Source organism: Oryzias latipes, chromosome 15, assembly GCF_002234675.1.
Source record: "Oryzias latipes chromosome 15, ASM223467v1".
NCBI lineage: Eukaryota > Metazoa > Chordata > Actinopteri > Beloniformes > Adrianichthyidae > Oryzias > Oryzias latipes.
Window position 1 is genome coordinate 16,680,992 of NC_019873.2, and position 18,713 is coordinate 16,699,704.

The 18,713-nt window shown below is 41.8% G+C and overlaps 2 protein-coding genes across 3 annotated transcripts in view; both read left to right on the forward strand.

Annotated features, from left to right (window-relative positions):
• Window positions 1–5,191: 5,191 nt before the first annotated feature.
• tnfaip3 (TNF alpha induced protein 3) lies at window positions 5,192–15,663 on the forward strand. 2 transcript variants are annotated; one of them, XM_011484325.3, is made up of 9 exons: window positions 5,192–5,535; window positions 6,649–7,044; window positions 10,329–10,519; window positions 10,667–10,808; window positions 10,954–11,124; window positions 11,230–11,410; window positions 11,527–12,524; window positions 12,611–12,777; window positions 12,956–15,663. In XM_011484325.3, the coding sequence occupies exons 2-9, from the start codon at window positions 6,741–6,743 to the stop codon at window positions 13,229–13,231; spliced, it is 2,430 nt and encodes an 809-aa protein (XP_011482627.2). In that variant the 5' UTR covers window positions 5,192–5,535; window positions 6,649–6,740; the 3' UTR covers window positions 13,232–15,663. The 2 variants fall into 2 exon arrangements, with proteins under 2 accessions (XP_011482627.2, XP_023819038.1); XM_023963270.1 differs by having other exon boundaries at window positions 5,196–5,535; window positions 12,611–12,816.
• Window positions 15,664–18,495: 2,832 nt separating this feature from the next.
• Window positions 18,496–18,713, forward strand: part of sdccag8 (serologically defined colon cancer antigen 8) — a 41,065-nt gene continuing 40,847 nt past the window's right edge. Inside the window, exon 1 of the mRNA XM_023963790.1 lies at window positions 18,496–18,622. Within this exon, the coding sequence (XP_023819558.1) occupies window positions 18,526–18,622 (97 nt within the window). The 5' untranslated portion in view covers window positions 18,496–18,525. The remainder of the gene's footprint in view (window positions 18,623–18,713) is intronic.

Genomic DNA, 18,713 nt, shown 5'->3' on the forward strand with positions numbered 1-18,713 from the left:
CAGTTTCACAGACTAGGAATTTGCTGCAGTGCCAATGTGCCACATAAAACACTTATGAATAAAAATGAACAACAGTAAGCTAAATAAAAAATAACACAATGATCAAAACAGGATGATCAAGGTGCAGGTAGTTGACTGGTAACAGGACATATAAGTGAAAATTTTAAGGGGGGAGGAGTTAAAAAGTGTTCATGAGTCTGACTGCAGAGGGAAAGAAACTGTTCTTGTGTCGTGAGGTTCTGGTCCAGATGGACCTTAGCCTCCTGCCCTATCTGACCTGCACGCCCCCGGGTCCTGGAGACGTATAGGTCCTGGAGAGATGGAAGGCTGCAGCCAATCACCTTCTCAGCTGAGTGCACAATACACTGCAGTCTGTTCATATCCCTGGTTGTGGCTCCACCAATATTGAATTTAATCATCATCATTTATTTATGTATTTATAAAGCACCTTCCAGCAGCGAAGGAGGCCCAAAGTGATCCACACAGAGAGAACAAAAAACATAAAACAATTAAAAGCATAAAACCAAATTAAAACATTGTAGAGGAATAACTAGAAAAGAATAAAAAGCATAAAACTAATTTAAAACAGAATAAAACCAGCATAATAACAGGACTAGGCAGATGCTAAAGCGCTGAAATGGAGGAACAATTCTCTATTAAAACTCTCCAAGAGTGTGACCTCTCAAATTGCTGATGGCAACTGATCCTATAGTTTAGGAGACAACACAGCAAACGCAACGTCCCAATGAAACTTAGGTTTGGTTCTGGGAACCGTTACCACAAACTAGTCAGTGGAACGAAAAGACTTTAGGGGGGAATATTTTAAAAGCAGACTGGTGATATGAGAAGGTGCAATACCTGCTAGGGACTTAAAAGTAAACACCAACATTTTAATATAAAGCAAGTATTTCACCAATTTTAGTTATGAAAACACAAAGCCATGGGTGAAAATGTCAAGGTTCATTTTTGATATAAAAGACTTAATCCTAGCCAGATGTGAAAAAAGCAGGACCTGGTCAAAGTGTTTATTTGGAGGTCGAGCTTCAGAGCTGCATCGAGTTCAACACCCAGGCTCGTGACCACAGACTTTTCAAAATGGGCAATAGAAAGGTGATCAAGACCAGGATTTTTTCAACCACTAGGGGTAATCACAATTACCTCAGTTTTGCTTTCATTTAGACCAAGAGAGTTAACTTTACATGTGGCGACATAAATCCGGCAGTCGACGGCATAATAAAGGTGAAAATTCACCTTAGGCTTTTGAAACAGTAGTTCTAGTGGCAGCAAGTAAATAGAAAATAACAATTGCCCCTGAACTGACCCCTAAGAGACCCCCCACTTCAAGGGGTAACACGTGGATGAGTGAGGGCCCATTCTAAGACAGAAAGACCTGTCAGTAAGGTAAGACCGCATCCACTGCAGGGCTTCCCCGGAGAGCCCCGCCCCTTGTTCCAGTCGGCCAATCAGGATCTCATGATCAACTGCGTCAAAAACTGAAGAAGAGGATAAAAAAGGAGGAGAAAAAAAAATAAAAATAAGAAAAAAGGAGGAGAAAAAAGACCAAATCCGAAGTTAAAGAAGAAAAATCCTTGTACAGCTGAGGATTAAACAAAAATCCGGACTTTTTCTGTTAAATTAGTTTAACTTTCCAACATGATCAGTTCTCCCAGACCGAATGCATTAAAGAATCTACGACACACATTTTAGTGTCCTTTAACTGAAAAATCAGAAACAAAACTAAAGATGACATCATAAATTCAGAACAAATAAATAAATCTAAACTAGTAACAAATTTTAAGATTTTGTATTGCTTTTACTTTATGTCAAAACAATACCTGTTTTGAAAAATATATGGAGTAATGGAGAAAAATGTGAGTAAAAGTCCTTTTTTGGTGCTTATACATTGAAATGTGAGCTTTTCAGTTTCAATATCAATCGATTTACCAGTAAAAAAAAATGTCGAACCACAATGGATGCTACATAAATTCAGAAAAAAATAATAATTTTACGCTCAATATAATAAGTTTAATTAACCTTCTTCATGATAAAGTTGCAGCAGACAGAGTTTAAATACCTCATGGTGCACAATAAATGCTTTACGTCTGGGCAATCTCACAAACCTGCAGGTTCAAGTGCAAAGCAGGGCTCTTTCAGGAAAGGTAACTAGAATTTAATACAAATTTCAAACGTGTTTTTTTTAATTTATTAGCATTATTGTTTGTTGGTATTGTGAACTAGAAGTGGAAGTTCATGTAACAGATTCTCAGGATTTGGCTGTATTGGCAGAAAAACACCACTAGAGGTCAGGCTTGATCCGTATTTTCTCCTTTGGGACTCCATCCTCTCCTATGCGGCAGCTTTCTATTTCCAGTCCAGGCCAGAACTTTTACAGACCCTTTTTGGGGCTGTGGACCAACAAACAAGATGTATGGTAAAAATAAATATAACATAAATGAAAGGCTTCAACCCCCCCACTCACTAAAAAACCTATGTCAAGTAATTTTTTGTGAGGGTTGGTTTCGATTCGCCTCCAAGGTGCTTTCCACAGAGATGAAGAGCCAGACGAACACTGAGATGCTCCTCTTCACAGTCCTCCACAGGGTTGTCCCCGCTGTTCTGCCACCTCATACTGGGACGGGGCTCCGAGGCTTTTGGGGATCTAATGGAACAATCTGGGTTCACAAGTCGTGAAGAGGGACTGGCCACACTGTCAGAACACAAGAGACTTATGACTATAGCACACTTATATAGGTATGTATTATGAGACTTAAAGATTTATAGAGAAAGAACCTGAATTGCAAGAAGTGTGAACGGCCAATATGCATAAGCTTTTGATTTCACTTTCACAGTTCCTTTATAAACTTCTTCTCTGACATATTTAATAAAAGGTGAATAATATGTTGGGTAATTTTTGCCTTTAAAGAAGGAGAAATAAGACATGTGAAAAAGCTGCATTACAAGGTATATATTGATCATTAATTAAACCACATATAGCAAAAATGAGAACAAAGTAGAGCTTTATATTAGTACGTTTACACTCCACCTTCCTCGTTACTTATATGCAAACCTTATAGAGAGGCTGTGATTTGAAAACACAGTTGTTTGGTTTAGCAAAAAAACATTTTTTAATGATTTACTGATTCCTTATCAAAAAAGTAGGAAATTACTGTTTTGTGACAATAAATATCAAAATATTGTTAATTTTCCAATCAAAATTGAGAGAACTGTTTTGCAACCACTAAGTCAAAAGGCAAAGTTCCTTTTTCAGCATATCTGACCACACCAGACAGGTGACTTTTTATTTTATTTATTTTTTTGCATTGCAGCAGGTCAGTTGTCTTTGAGGGGGTTTCCACGTGTGACTCAGCTAGTTTTCTTTCATTGCTTCCACAACCAGCCAGTCCAGTTTGTGACCCAACCATGATGAACTTTAAAAAAAATGTTTTTGGAAAGTTCAGTCATTTGAGTTAAAAATAGCAACTACAGCATTAGCATGTGAAAGGTTTGCTACATATTTTGTTTGTGTGTGTATCCATGGGCTCAACAAATACTCACAGCAAGGCGTTAGTGTCTTAAAGTGACTGTTCATTGCTAGACACTATTTGTCACCTCTTAAGCAACTGAGCAGTAAAAGATAAGGCCTGTAACTCTGTCCTCATGCCTCATACCTCACACCTATGTGTCAGGTGATTTTAAGTTTCTGTTCCCTGCTCAAGAGGGATGTTGAAGTGTAGTTTCCAGAGTTTGGGTAAACACAACCCAGAAGTAGGAGCATTTCCAAAGGGAAGAGAAAGGAGAGTGGAAAGTGAGGGGCATCTCAGTACAGTTTTATAAGCTTTGCTCAGGTAAACAGGACCCAAAGCTTCATCTGTATATTTCTCCACAGTGGAGATCATAACTTTTACACCTGTTCCCACAGGTAAGTAAAATCCAAGATGTTGTATTTTTTTCAATTTGTGTTAATTTTCTTCTTTTGTATGGTAGTTTACCCATGTCTCTAATCTAGTTGTTGAATAATTAACAACTTAAAATACATTGTTTTGTAAAGACTTTATTTTGTTTGCATTTTTTTACATGATGTGTCATATAAATACTATCTTGTACTGGATTTGATTTAAAGTTGGGTTTTCTGCTTTAAGACATCAGCAAGAATGAATAAAAAAATTAATTTTCTTGTGGGGCTGTTTGATATTTCACAAACCCTGCAGACAATAGCAGAGAATCTTCTTGCACAATAAATACAGGGTGAATCATGTGCAACATCAGCAAACTCTGCTTGAGAGCTGGAGCAAAGTTTAACCGCTCCTACTTGGGTTGACCACATTGAGACGGTTGGTGTGCTCCACCACGCAGCTGATGCCCTAGCCATTGAGAGCTTGACAATCTCCACAAACGACAGGTGTGACATTTGGTTCAGGGATGTGTAGACTCTGAGGTTGCAGCATGTTTTTTTTAAGCTGCAAGTAAGCATATTTTGCTGGCATCTTTTTCTAAATTTGTGTATAAATCCAAATTTAAGGTCAAATAAGAAACATATAGGTTAAAAAAAGGAAAAATGTGCAAAAAATTGAGGTGAAGGAAAAATAAAATAAAATAAAGTTATACAACCAGCCAATTAAGTGGGAAAAAAACACATTCTTGTGCAGACCGTGGTGCTAAGAGTTGTTGGAGCAAAATACCTCAAAAAACAAAAATATTGAGGTGGTGCGTAGGACACACTCATGATTAGATGTTTTGTTTATTGCACTAACTGGTTACATTCTTGCAGCTTTGTATTTATTAGGATCTTGTGTTTGGTCTCTTATGTGCACAAAATAAAATGAATATGATTTAAATTGTGCATAAAACTTTTTTTTAAAAGGAGAAAACTGAATATATTTTTAAGTTACTACTGCATGACAGCAGGAGTAACGTTTTTGCTTCTAAAGCGGCAAAAGAATAGAAAAACATAATTTCCAAACAGTTGAAACAGTCTCACGTCATCACTGAAAGACTATTTTATGCTCAACTCGTGAGAAAGGGGACATCTGCTTCTCAGAATGTGTTTTTTGTTCCGTTTCCTGGCTTTTTAACTTGGAGAGGTCTGACTGAGGGGTAATGATTTATTTCATGAAATCGAGGATGACGCGACCTGTCTGTCTACCTCAGTGACGCTTCTTTGTGCTCAGTAGGTGGGATATGTTTCACGGTACTGAGTCAGACAGTGGAGCCCCTCCTAGCGGCAAAGTGCCGCAAGTGCACGTTTTTTTTTACAGAGAGGGAAATGGGTGGACGGAAAGTCCCTGTGTGGAAATCCCCCTAACTTCTTCTTTTTCTTTTTTTTCCTTTTTTAAAAACTAGTGTTAGTGGACGCCTGTAGTCTTTCGAAAGGCTTCGCGAGCATCAAAGGTTCCGAAATAGATCTGATAGGCTGTTGGAGGAAACAGAAGGGTGAATGGCGCCGAAGACTGCTGCGGTGAGGCTGAGTAAAGTGGCTGAGAGAGGACTTGCTTGAGCATCCGGGAGGCTTTGTTGTTACCCCGACATATTGCACAGGTAAGACGCCAGCCCCAACTCCTCCTTCTGCCTCCACATGTAGGCATTTCTGCACAATTCCGGGAGATTAAGCGGCTGAATCCCCGCTCGGGCCTCGAGGAAATGTACGGTCGTGGTTGTGGGGACATGGAGGAAGCGTGAAGCCTGCTCACGACAGCGGCGTTGACAGCCATTGTTTACAAAGACGTCACCGTGAAGCGGCTGGGCGACGCTTCCGCGCCACCGAATGCGCCGTCGGTGCCGCTGGCAGCGGCTTCTTGTCGGTCTGGAACGGCACATTGTTTCCATTGGAGTTGTCGTTGTAATTACGTAAGCCTCGAACGTCAGCGAAGTCTGCCGCGACCGTGCGGGCGCCGCTCTCCCGCACCGCTCATGCCGAGACGACCCGCGGGTCCACGGGCTCCCTGACGTCCAGCCCAGACACAGCAGCACGGCACCGCGGTCACCGGCGCTCCTGCACGGCCTTCCCTGCTGTTGCACCTGCTGCTGTTGAAGCCTGACATTCATTTGTCAACTTACTGGTTTCACTATCAGCTCAGAACTTCATGAATAGGCTGGGAAAGTTCTCATTTTAGCCCAAACTGCTCAACTAGACCCTCTGTACCACCTTCACGTGACTTTTGAGCTCTAATTTTTTACAACAATCTCTAATAAACTTTATTTGAATGTATAAAGTACAGAAAAAAACGTTTTAACAAATATTGAGTCCTGGCAATCTTTTAAATACACGTTTGACGCAAGCTAACAGCTGGTAAGGTGTTGACAGGAGGGGAAAGCCTGTCTCGTGACCTTCCCAGAAGCCCTAGCGATATTGGGTGGCCTGCAGTGTAACTCTGGAAAACACCAGTCTTTTGTTGGAAAGCTTTGAGATCAATGAAAAACCAGTCAAAGTGAAAAACACAGTATTAGAACACACCAGGAGATAAAGGTTTCTTTGTACGTAAGTTCGACCCTTTTGGAGAATCACCTAACTTGATCCACAAAGGAACCCTTTACTGTGATTGGTGGTTTCCTGAGGAAAATTAAATACTAGGTGAAATCTAGGTTTGGAGCCTGTGATGTTGTTTAGGGTTGTAAGATCACTTATTTTGTTTTACCTCTCTGTGTCTCTAGCCTGCAAGTTGCTGGGTCATCGTCGGCTGGTGCTTCCTCCTCCTCTCCTCACTCCTTTTCCTCCCCTCCACCCATTCTCCTGGCCATCCGTCATGTCGCAGGGCCAGAACTTCCTCCCCAAATTCCTGTTTGTCTCTAACCTGCTGAAGGCGGTGAAGATCCGCCAGCGAGTGCCCAATGATGTGGTGAAGCCTTCCACCAGCGGCCTCATGCATCACCTGCGCGGAATGCACCGCTACACGCTAGAGATGATCGCCATGAACCACTTTCCTCAGGCCTTCAGGGAGGTAGTTCAAGCCGCCATCTTGGACCGAGCCATGCAGGCCTCGTTAGAGCAGGAGAAGAAGCTCAACTGGTGTCGGGAGTTGAAGAAGATGGTACCTTTACGCACCAACGGTAAGAAATGCTACTTCCGAGAAGAAATTTTGGGCAGTATGTTTAGGCAAAGATCCACAAAGTTGGTTGGATTTTTGAAAACACAAACCCTGTGGTCCTTTGTTAGTTCAAAACTTTTTTGTGTCAATTTTAGAAACAACAGATGTCATCCCCCCACAGAGGCGTTAACTTTTGTTTCATTTTCTATGTCAGAGAAGGTTTGTGTTCATGAGATAGGAGGATCTGATATGCACATTCTGAGATGTCATTACTCACAAGAGGGGTTACTGTAAATGACATCAACCGAGGTGCATGGGTTCCACTTTCACACCGGCTCCTTTGGGTCATGTTTTCTGTTACGTAGGAGCTGTAATGTGGGAACATCCCGAGGCAGACAAACATTTACTTTGGGGCCTTGACGCATTGTACTTGGAAATTCATCACGCTGCACTATTGTTTACGGTCAGCAATGAGTGTTTCCATTTTTTAAAAGTTGAGGGGTTTATCCCCTGCTTTTTCTGTGGGTGTGTGCAAGTGGGGGTGTCTCTGTGAGGGGTGTGAAGGTCAATGAATCTTTTTAAAATGCCTCCACGCCCCATGTTTCCATCCAGTCTCTGTCACATGTTTCACCCCCCTTGTCAGACTGCGGTCACTCAAATGTGACTGAATACAAATTTTCTGCTGGGAGGCATTGCTTTCTGCCTCACATATAACCTGAAGATGTCTGTTGTGACAGTCTGATGTGATGTAAGGTTTAAAAAGACATATATTTACTGGTATAATCACAGTTAATGCACACAACAAAAGGAGGAAATGGAAAATGAATTGGTTAATTTTTCTTCACAATGTGAAGTTTCCAAGGGAAATAGTTCTGTTTCATGTCAGGGGTTTCTTGATGTATTCCATCTCAAAGTGTAGCTTCAATTGTTTTTGGATGCATGAGGAACTTGCAGGATGTGTCATGCATCGCAGTATATGCAAACAGTGAAGTTCAGTATTAACTAAGCAACTTCCTGTAACTCATCAATACTTAGTTCCTCTCCAAAAAGACCCCTGAATTGATGACAAACTCCTTTGAATTCCTGTGCCAGTAAGCAGCATGGAATTTCCTGGCCTGCAAATATGATGTCATAAAGGAGAGACCGAATTCAGATCTGGATCGTCTGACTCTGAAGGACCCAGACGTGACTTTGAGCAGGGGACATGTATCACACACACGTATAATAACCACACACACACACACATCTATATCTATCTATCTATATATATAGTTTTATTTATATTTTTATATATATATATATATATATATATATATATATATATTATATATATATATATATATATATATATATATTATATATATATATATATATATATATATATATATATATATATATATATATATATATATATATATATATATAAAATAACACACAAATACATGCAGATTTTGTGCTGCTGAGTCACTGGATCTTCACCAGCACACAGACAGAGGAGTCAATCAGAGAGCGTCCCACCTCATCGGGGACTAAAATCTGTTCCCGAACCGTGCTGTCGAGGTCATCCTTGTGTGCGGTTCAAATCTCTGGAGATGAATGACGGAGGAAGGGGAAATACTGTCATAAAAACCAATAAATCCTTCAAGTGTTCACTTTCATTAAGATAACAGGGACTCGTCTGTTTTCCTGCTCCCCACTTTTCCAAAGTCACACGCCATCCGACTTGAGCTTTCTGTCTTGAAGGTCTTCAGCACATCCGATGGGTCTTTCCCAAACGGCACGGCATCTCTTGTCTGTCATGTGTCACCTTCACACAGAGCGGCTTCAGCTCTACATCTAGAAGCACCAATTCGTCTGCAAGGCTTTGTTTTTACAGGGTTTCACACAGTTAAATAGTTGTCTGGTGTCGGATCATTTAGTCAATAAATGCTCCAGCTCTTTTAAGTTAAGAGGCAGTCTTTGGGTGGGGGTTTGGGGGGCCTCTGGCTTAACACAAACCTGAAGCCTTTTAAGTTGTGCTTTTGCCTGGATGGCATCTAAATAATGTTAAGTCGGCTGCTGCACTGGTGGATTTTTTTTAATGATTTGCTCAAGGCTGAAAGAAAAGAAGGTTCTTTATTTAGACTAATGAAAGTGACTTTTATCTTCAGTTCTGTTCCAGAACCTCTTTTGTGCAAAAGAGGAGTAGGGTGTACGTGTGGACATCTGAGAGCCTCACGGGTTTTTTTTGTGTCAGTGCCGTTGTACATTTTAAATGATGCAAAAAAGTGTAAAATACAACAGCAGGTTGTAATCTCTAAAAATCAGTGAAGGTTTTCCCGCCGTCAAATTATGACAACTGTACCTCACATTACTGTCATTTTTGAAAAGAGAAAATGTCATTTTAAGTAATCCGATTGCACACGTACTTCAAGGAAAATCACATTTTTAGACTCTTCAGAATGGAAAACACTTTGATGTGTTTAAATTTCAGCTTACTTTATTTTTGAACACTTGGATCTAAAAGAATAAAGGGACAATGTGCATTCTTTAGGTGCGTGAGTTAAATCTATTATAGGTAAAAGCGACCTGTGATTACACCTGCATGCATACTATGTGTGTTATCTCAGTGCCTACTAATCACAGCATTCATTGGACGATCATATTGGCAGTTAAATCCCCGACATTCCGTCTTGTCCAAGTCCCACCTCTGTGGAAAGTACAGGACAAGCTGAGCAGCATTGATGAGTTTGGGATCATCAGATGGGGTCAAACATGCGCGCAGACACACATGCGCCAAAAAAAAAAAAAAGAAGAAGAAGAGAAGAAGTAGTTGACTGTGGGAAATTCCTGTGTTTAGTGTGACGACAGGGTTTTTTTTCAGAGCTGTACACATTCAAAAATACAAGCTCTCTTTCACAATAAGAGAAAGAACTAGAGTGGCCATGGAAGGAAAAATAAAATTCCAAGAATTTTAGTCATGCATTTTGAGCAACGTCTGTCCAAATAGTTGAGATTTATATAACATTTTTCAAATAGATGCAGCAATAAATTGCTTAATTCTTTCTGTGGAGTTTTATTGATAGGTTTTTTAGTGGAACGACTCCGTCAGTTCTTGTGTCTTTAGATGATAAAGTATCTGCAAACATGATGGTTTGATAACTAGCGCAATGCCCTGGAAATCCCCAGACTTAAGTTACATTTTACTGTGTGAACGCAGCAGTTGGTGTCTGCTGCACATGCAACCTGCAACTCAAAATCTACCATTTGTGTTTCCTAACTTCTACCAGAATCAACTCTGACTGTCTCTACTGCTTGTGTCCACAGGAGATGGAAACTGTTTGCTTCATGCGGCCTCTCAGTACATGCTGGGTGTTCAAGATACAGACCTGGTGCTAAGGAAAACTCTCCACAGCGTCCTCAAGGAGACAGACACTGGAGTATTTAAGGCCCGATTCCAAACTGAGCTGCTGCAGTCCCAAGAGTTTACCCAAACAGGACTGCGGTACACCACCACGGTAGGATGACCCAACGTCCTGTTTATGTTCACCCCAAAATAAACATTATCAATACTTTACAGTGCCTGTTGGTGGTGTGAAGTAAAATTATGTTTGCAGGCACTATGAGTGTCCAGGTAAGGCCTAACTGAGTGTGTGTTGTCCTAGAACTGGGAGGAGGAATGGGATAAGATTGTGAAAATGGCGTCTCCAGTCTCGAGCAGTAACGGCCTCCAGTTTGACTCCCTGGAGGACATTCATATCTTCATCCTGTCCAACATCCTCCGCAGGCCCATCGTCGTCATAGCAGGTGCTCTTCTTTGATCCCTACAGCTTATTTACTCATCTTATTTCTTACATGTTTCATTTTCAGGGACATGCCAACTAATTTAGCAAGAAAAGGATGTTTGTTGCTCTTTTGCTTATTTCTTCTTTTATTTTCTTTTTTTTAACAGATCAGGTGGTCAGGAGTATGAAATCAGGCTCCTCCATCTCTCCACTGAATGTAGGTGGGATATACTTGCCTCTGCAATGGCCGCCCACGGAGTGCTACAAATACCCAATAGTGCTTGGCTACGACTCCCAGCACTTTGCGCCTCTCATCACCATCAAAGACAGTGGCCCAGGTACGAAACACAAAAGCAGGGGCTCTAAAGTCTGCAATGGCAGGAAGAAAAATGACCACCTTCTGTGGATGAGACTGTCTGCTTGACCTGCACTGATCTTTGCAGAGATTCGAGCAGTGCCGCTGATCAACCCAAGAAGAGGAGGCTTTGATGAGCTGAAGGTTCACTTCCTGATGGAGAAGGAACAGCCACAGAAGGAGAGACTTCTTAATGACTACCTTCACTTGATGGAGATCCCCGTCATAGGCTTGGGCCACGATGTCACTTGGATCATGAAAGCTGCAAGGTGTGTACTATCAACTCTTTTGTGAAATCCTAAATCTAAAACATTTGTTTTCTCTAAACGACTCAAAGTAGTCTTTATAAATGTGAAGGACACTAAAAGACTGTTTCTTTCCTAAGGCTGGATGAGGGGAACCTTCCAGAGGATATGAACCTGATGGAGGACTACCTGCAGCTTGTCAACCACGAGTATCAGCGCTGGCAGGAAGACAAGGAACAGGCATGGGCCGCCCAGCCACAACGCCCTCCCCCCTTCTCCGTATCTCAGCTTTCCCTCATTGAGATCCGCTGTGCCACGCCACGGTGCACCTTTTACGTCTCTGTGGACACACAGCCTCATTGCCACGAATGTTTTGAGAAGCGACAGGCCACCACCGGTGGAGGAGCGAGGATAGAGGGGGTGGTTCAGGCCAAAGGAGCTGGTGTGCAGGGTGGAGTAGGAGTGATGGGAGGATCAGAGGCTGAGGTGAGCTCCAGAGGAGCCAGAAGCAGCAGTCCCCTCTGCTCTTCTTCTGGGCGAGGCGTGGTGTTGTCAAGCCCCCGCTCAGCTCCTCCCACTGCCCCCAGCCTCAGCCTATACAGTGAAACTCACGCCATGAAGTGCAAGACGCCTGGATGCCTGTTCACTCTCAGTGTGGAGCACGATGGACTCTGCGAGCGCTGCTTCAACTCCAGACAGAATCACGCACCCCCTGCAGCTGGGACAGCTGCCACAGGACTCCCAGGCCCCAACGGGGGACCTGTCATTTCCCACCCGGCCCAGGGTTCTGGTTGGACCCAGTGGGGGGGCTGTGAGACAGAGACAGAGCGATGCAACATGTGCAGACAGGAGGCGTTCAGGATATTCAATGGCCTGTGCCCACTCTGCATGCAGAGGCAGCAAGCTCCGGAGAGGGGTGAGCCCCAGCAGAGCAACCCCAGGACTGAGGCCTCATCCTCTGCTTGGAGTCAGGCCAGAGGCACTGAGCGGCCATGCCTCACCCTAACCCCAGGACACACGCCTGGCTGGCAGGCCCCTCTTGCCAAACTTTGTAAAAGATCGGGCTGCCAGTTTTTTGGGACACCGGAAAAATTGGGTTTCTGCACTATTTGCTATGTAGACTATCAGACCAACCACCGTAAGTCCTAAAGTCCTATTAAAGTTCATCATTCTGTCAAACATATATAGTGTTAAATTCTTCATGTCTACCACTCTTTGTTCTAGACCTGACTCCACCCCCAGCACCAGTTCAGAGTCGGCACGGGTTGGACACGGGTTTCCAGAATGCCACACGCTGTCGTGGGGCCGGATGTGGAGCAGTTGGCAAAGCAATGCTGGAGGGCTTCTGTGACAAGTGCTACGTCAAAGAGCAGAGTGCACGGCTCAACCAGGTGGCTCATCGCACACAACACTCCCCTCCCCTAGTCATGGTATGTGTGTGCCATTGCTGGTATCATCATGTGTGGCCCGTGTCTCCTCCATCAGTTGTTTTTATTTGCCTACCTTTCTTCAGCACTTCCTAGTTGACCCTTTTCTTTTTGTTTTGTTTTTCTCTGTCTGCACCAAAAGCGCGACCGAGCAGCCAAGCCCAGATCTTCACAGCAATCCCAGACCCAGACTCAGTGCCGGCGGAGCGGCTGCAGTAACGTGTCGCCGGGTTGCACGGACCTCTGTCCGGAGTGCCACACACGGGGCCAAGGCAGGGAGGCGGGAAGGCGGGCGCAGGCGCCCAAGGAGAAGTCAAAGCAGCGGTGCCGGACACAGGGCTGCGACCACTACGCCAACCAAGAGAAACAGGGCTACTGCAACGAGTGTGACCACTTCAAACAGATTTATCGCGGCTGACCACGACCACGCTCAAAAGTGACGATGAAAACCCATTGCTAGAGCCAACGCCCTGCTGCGGGCTCCTCATGCCTATCAATGCACTTCTGATACTAACTAACCAACTAACTAACTAGCTAGTGAGTAACTAGTAACCTTATGGCCTGAAAATTAACCCCCCCATGTAGAATGTGAAGCGAGAGTGTGTGTACATGGGGGGGAGGTGACGAGTGTGTTTGTGTGTTTGTTCGTCTGCAGTAGACATGGCCTCCAGAATACCTCTCTGTGCAATTATGATCATCTTGATTTGCTGTGTGTTCTTACACGGTAAGAGGTTTGGCTACATGTCAGAGCAACTGACTCAACCCTTGTGTACATTATGTATCTAGAGGTACGTAGCGAATCGTGCCGGACAAAATGATTGTATGTTAACATGACATGAAGCATCTGACATTGCTTTCTCGACCACAGCCAAGGATTCATACCCTGTGTCCGTCTTTATGTATGTATGGCCATTGATTATTTTATCTAATTTGATTTTAAACCCATCCGTCTACCTGTCTGTCAAGCATTTGTTCTGTAGAGTGAGACATGCAGGCGTTGGGTAATCCCAACTGAGTGTCTGTTGAAGCAGTAAGAAGAAGCCCAATGTTTAAAATTCAAAATCTCACTTTTTTTTTTTACCTCTGAGTTTTTATCAGTGTGAATCTCTAATCTCTTCATTGGTTCAGCAGCAATTTATTAGTTCTTCAATAAGAAAAATGTAAACAAACCATTTAGTTTTAACGGTGCAAGACAGACAGGGCAGGACCCTGCTAGTTTTGGTGCTACATGTACAGGATCAAGTCTCTCCATTGTAGCCAACATGCTGGCGGTGTCAGCACCCAGACGGCAGTGAATGCAGAAGAGAAGGAGTCACCCTCTTTCTATTCCTCCTCAACTTCCTTTCATTTCCCCTTTTCTTTCCCCTTTTTTCAAAACACATCTGTTGCCTTGGACACCGTTTTTGTCTTTACCTAACGACCTAAGCACCTAGAAACGCGTAGAAGATTGCCGCACGCACTGATATAGCTCCGCTGATTTTGTCAAGGGGGATTTCCAATGATAAAGAGAACCTGTGAGAATATAAAAAAACAAAAGAAGTACGTCAGTCTGCATAATACCTCACCTAGCCACTACAAACACGGTTTGCACACAGCTCTGTGAGATTGTAAGGCCCAGCTCGAGCTTGAGGTGTGATGTAGGTAAACCTGTAAAGAGATGCATTCCTTCCTGCTCCACCCCGCCGGATTTGCCAAGGCAACAACTTCAGAGACCAATGTCATCGCCTGCTTTGGCTAATCTTGTTTATCTGAAGTTTATCTTTGTGCTGTTTCTTTCACTTCAGCACACTTTTTGGGGCTGATCCTCCATAAGTTTTGCCTTTAAGTAGTAATGACATTTAATGGACCAGAAGGGGCCCGATCAGTGCTCCCACCTTTAAAACGCTTTTTTGTGAATATGGATCCAAGTCCATATTTTTAAGGACCTTCCAACTCGATGCCTCATCTTCAACATACACACACACACACAATGCACGAATGTGTGCTTCTGGAACACACAAAGAAACTGACATTCCTGTTTTGTTGATTTTTCCTAAATTATTTTTTAAGTATTTTGATATATTTGATTTCTGCTAAAAGACAAAAAAAAAACATGTGCCCTCAATTGCCAAACAGTTGTTGTTACCTCCTTAAAATGGCCAGCCTGTGTCATTTTAGAGTGCCACAGATGGACATCTTCGTTTTTACATAATCTTTTATCCAAATTTACCTAAAAAATCCCCAAATCAACTTACAGAGTCATTTATCTGCAAAAGTGGATAAAACAGCAATCCAATGAAATCAAAAGTGATAGCTCACACGAGTTATTCCCCCTCCGAGCTGTAGATGTCCATCTGTGGCTCCGGTTCTAAGTGACTCACCGGCTCTTGGTCTGCCTTTTTCATTCAACTGTATCTAAAGCTGTCAGCAGGCCAGCCCACACGCTGATGGCCTGCATGTAGATTTCTGTGTGCTTTAATCACCTCTAGATGAACCTTAACCAATAACAGGCCAATTAGCAGCCAGCTCTACTGGCCCTCAAAAAACATGGCTTTTGGGGGTTCGGAACGAGTTTGGTGGAGAGGAGATTTTAAAAGTTGCACATGACTTGTCTAAGCTGCTGAGGCATTTAGGAGCGGTCGCCTGACTTGTGTAGGGACCTTCCAGCAGTAGGAAAAACCATCGGCTTAAGGGCAGAAGGTGTAACAAAAAACATGCAAACGGTGTGGAAGTTTCTTTTGATGATAGGGTGTTGTATGAAACAAATACTGGTTTTATTTGTTAAGTATTTATTCATATCAAGATATCTGTATTGTGTGATTCAATAATTATTTATATGTTGTCTTGAAATGAATTATTTTTATTAAGAAATCTGACTGGTGTGGTTCTTGACTCATGTGTTTTGCGTTGACCCCCCTCTGCCATAAAAGGTGGGGCTGTTGAGGTATTACATGATATTTGCCCTGCTAGATCTGTCTTTTTGTAATTTATTTTAATATTTTTATTATTGTCGATATGCACTGGGCTGTGGGTGCTATCAGATAACATCATCTAGGCCTCTGTTTACAATGCAGAGTGCTCCATTTACTAGAAGGCTTAACCGGGTTACTGCTTTAGTCTTCCTCCGCTTCTCTCTTGTCAACTTCACAGATTTCCACATTGAAAAGTTCAAGTGATGCATGTTTTTCTTAGTAGTACATTCATTCAGTTGTTTCCAGGTTAAAGTTGGGGCAATGGTGTCAGGGCCCCCACCCTCACATAAAAAAATGATATATATATCTATATATATATATATAGATATATATAAGTAAAGCGCACGTGGGAGGGGTAGAGGTTTCAGTGGGAGGGGGGGTTGTGGCAGTTTAAGAATGGGTAAATTGGCTGAACGGGCCATAACAGGGGGACAGGGTGACATTTAGTAAGCGTGGGGACAGTGGGGTTTTGCGTGGGCTTGACATGCTCAGCGGTGTGGTTTCCTGGAAATACCCAAGCATGCAAATACTCAAAATCAGAAAACGTGCTTCATTTGTGTTTCTTTGCTGGGTGAGAAAAAACTAAGCACAAACTGTACATTTTTCAACCAAGAAAATATAATAGCATTTGGATATATTTTTTATAAGAGAAAGTTCATTGAATACAGAATGAGGTCCTTAAAATCCATATTAGGATTTCTGAAGGGCAAAGACTTAAAAATATTTGTTTTTTACTTACATTAAATGATGAATCGATCTATATTTAAGTCATTCATGATTCTTTGTTGGTTATTTACTAAAACCGTTACATTTTTACTTTAAAAGGATATTTAAAAATGAAAAGTTGCTGATTATTTGTTGTTAAAACGGACTTAAAAATTCCAAACAAATAGTTAATGTCAAGTCAATGTTTATCAAAAGTCATCTCAAGTAAAGACTTTATTAGAATGACCTATTTTGTTTGGCTTTTAAAAAAAATCAAGGAGAAAAATTACATTGTTAAAAGAAAAAAAATCCCTCTGATAATATAAAAGAACCTGGATGTAATCACAGTTATGCATGAAAAGTATTCAGCTTTTATTGGAATCTTTCAGCATAAAGGCTGCACGGTTCCTGTGCAGCCTTTATATACAAATATACACAGCGAGTCTGCCTTCTAATTCCCACGAACTAAACTCATCAGCCACAAATAAAAATGTCAAACCTTAACTACAGCACAAAGACTATTTATGAATGAATCCACCAAACTCTGACGCACTACTTTTCCTTTTGAGAAGTGAAATGTCTCTAAAAATAAAAAAAAACAGCCGTGGCTCATTTGAAAGGAAGTTATCTCATATTGTGCAATAGCAGGAGGATGTATCCATGGTTACTTTTGTCTGCTTTTGTAAGCTGCAGCAGCAAACATGAGCTTCTGCCCCCATCATCAACCAGTCCCACTTTAAACTGAAAAAGGATCACATGAACACAAGACCACATCCAAACTAGCTGAAGGATTTAACCTCTATGTGCTTAATTTACTATTACCCCACTAGTTCCAAAACAGTATTTTACAAATGCTGCTAGTAAAATTTGAGTTTGTAGTGTATTAGACCAGGGGTCTGCAAACTTTAATACCAAAAAAGCTATTTGGTCCAGTTTCTTAGTGATCAAAACCCAGCGAGAGCTGCAAAGACCCACTTAACCCTTAAGAAAAACAGACTGCCATTAAGCCATTCATTTGTGCGGCTATAACAGTGTTATATTTTTCTTTGTATACAGTTCTCAAATCTTTTTCTTTTGACAGCAGATCATGGAAGTTTCTTTCGATATAAAACCCACCACGTGTCAGATAAGATCCCGCCGCTGCAGTATATTTTACCTGAATAAAAAATGCAAGAAAGTTAAACACAGCCTCGGCTATCATTATGACTTTTGTGTTCTTTCATTCGTTTTTTCTTTTTACTAACAAACATGAAAACAGTGAAGATTCCATGTTTTTTTAATCTATGCATGTTAATGAAATTATATACTTTAAGAACTTCGCCTCTCAGCAGCCATTACTGTGGAGCAATAGAGAAGAAGATATGATTTAGGTTTGTGACAACTATAAACCACTTGAAACCTTCTAACACAGTTTTGCACACTTATCTGACGTTAAAAATTGAAACACAAATGACAAAACTAAATTAGCTAAAACAAATGTAACCAAAACTACAATTCCATTATTAATTGATTACATTGGCATTTTCTTAGAGTCAAATGTGGATCTGGAGCCACAGGTTGCAGACACCTGGTGTAGACTGTAAGCAGGTCCTGTTATATTCAACAAGTTTTCTCCTAAATAAGTTATCTCTAAGCGATATCCAAAAAGTACAACATTGGAATCAAAAAGTCACAATACCTGCAAAAATCTCAGAGATATTTCCAATAAACTTTTCAAACTGGCAATAAACTTCAACTCCCACGATCGTTTGTGTTTACGGAAGTGGAAGGCAGGCGTCTCCTTGTTAAGTCTTCAGACTATTCCCTGAAGGGGCGGTTTTAACTTCCACCCACCTAAATTAAATACAATTTATAGATAAATTAAAAGAAAATTATTATGGTTTAAAATATTATATATAAATATAATACAAAATGTTTAAACAAAGCTAGATTTAGGCTAAACAAAAGGTATCCGGTGGGGTAAGCTGGTATGACAATTCGAACACTTCTTTCTACCGCTGAGAGAAACGTCATGACGTCACGACGCCATTCTTCTACGTGCGTGTGTTGCCCTGAGATGTTCAGTTCAAAACTGTTCGATTCAACGACTTCAATGAAAGCGTTTGACTCAGACGAAGAGGAGGTCGAGCTGTTGGGCTCAAAGGAGCTAAGACGTACGTAAATGGTCCACCAGGCTGTTAAAGTAGCCTTTCGCTGCAGAAACCCAGAGAAGGCCATTATGGTTTGACGCAGGAGTGAGATGAG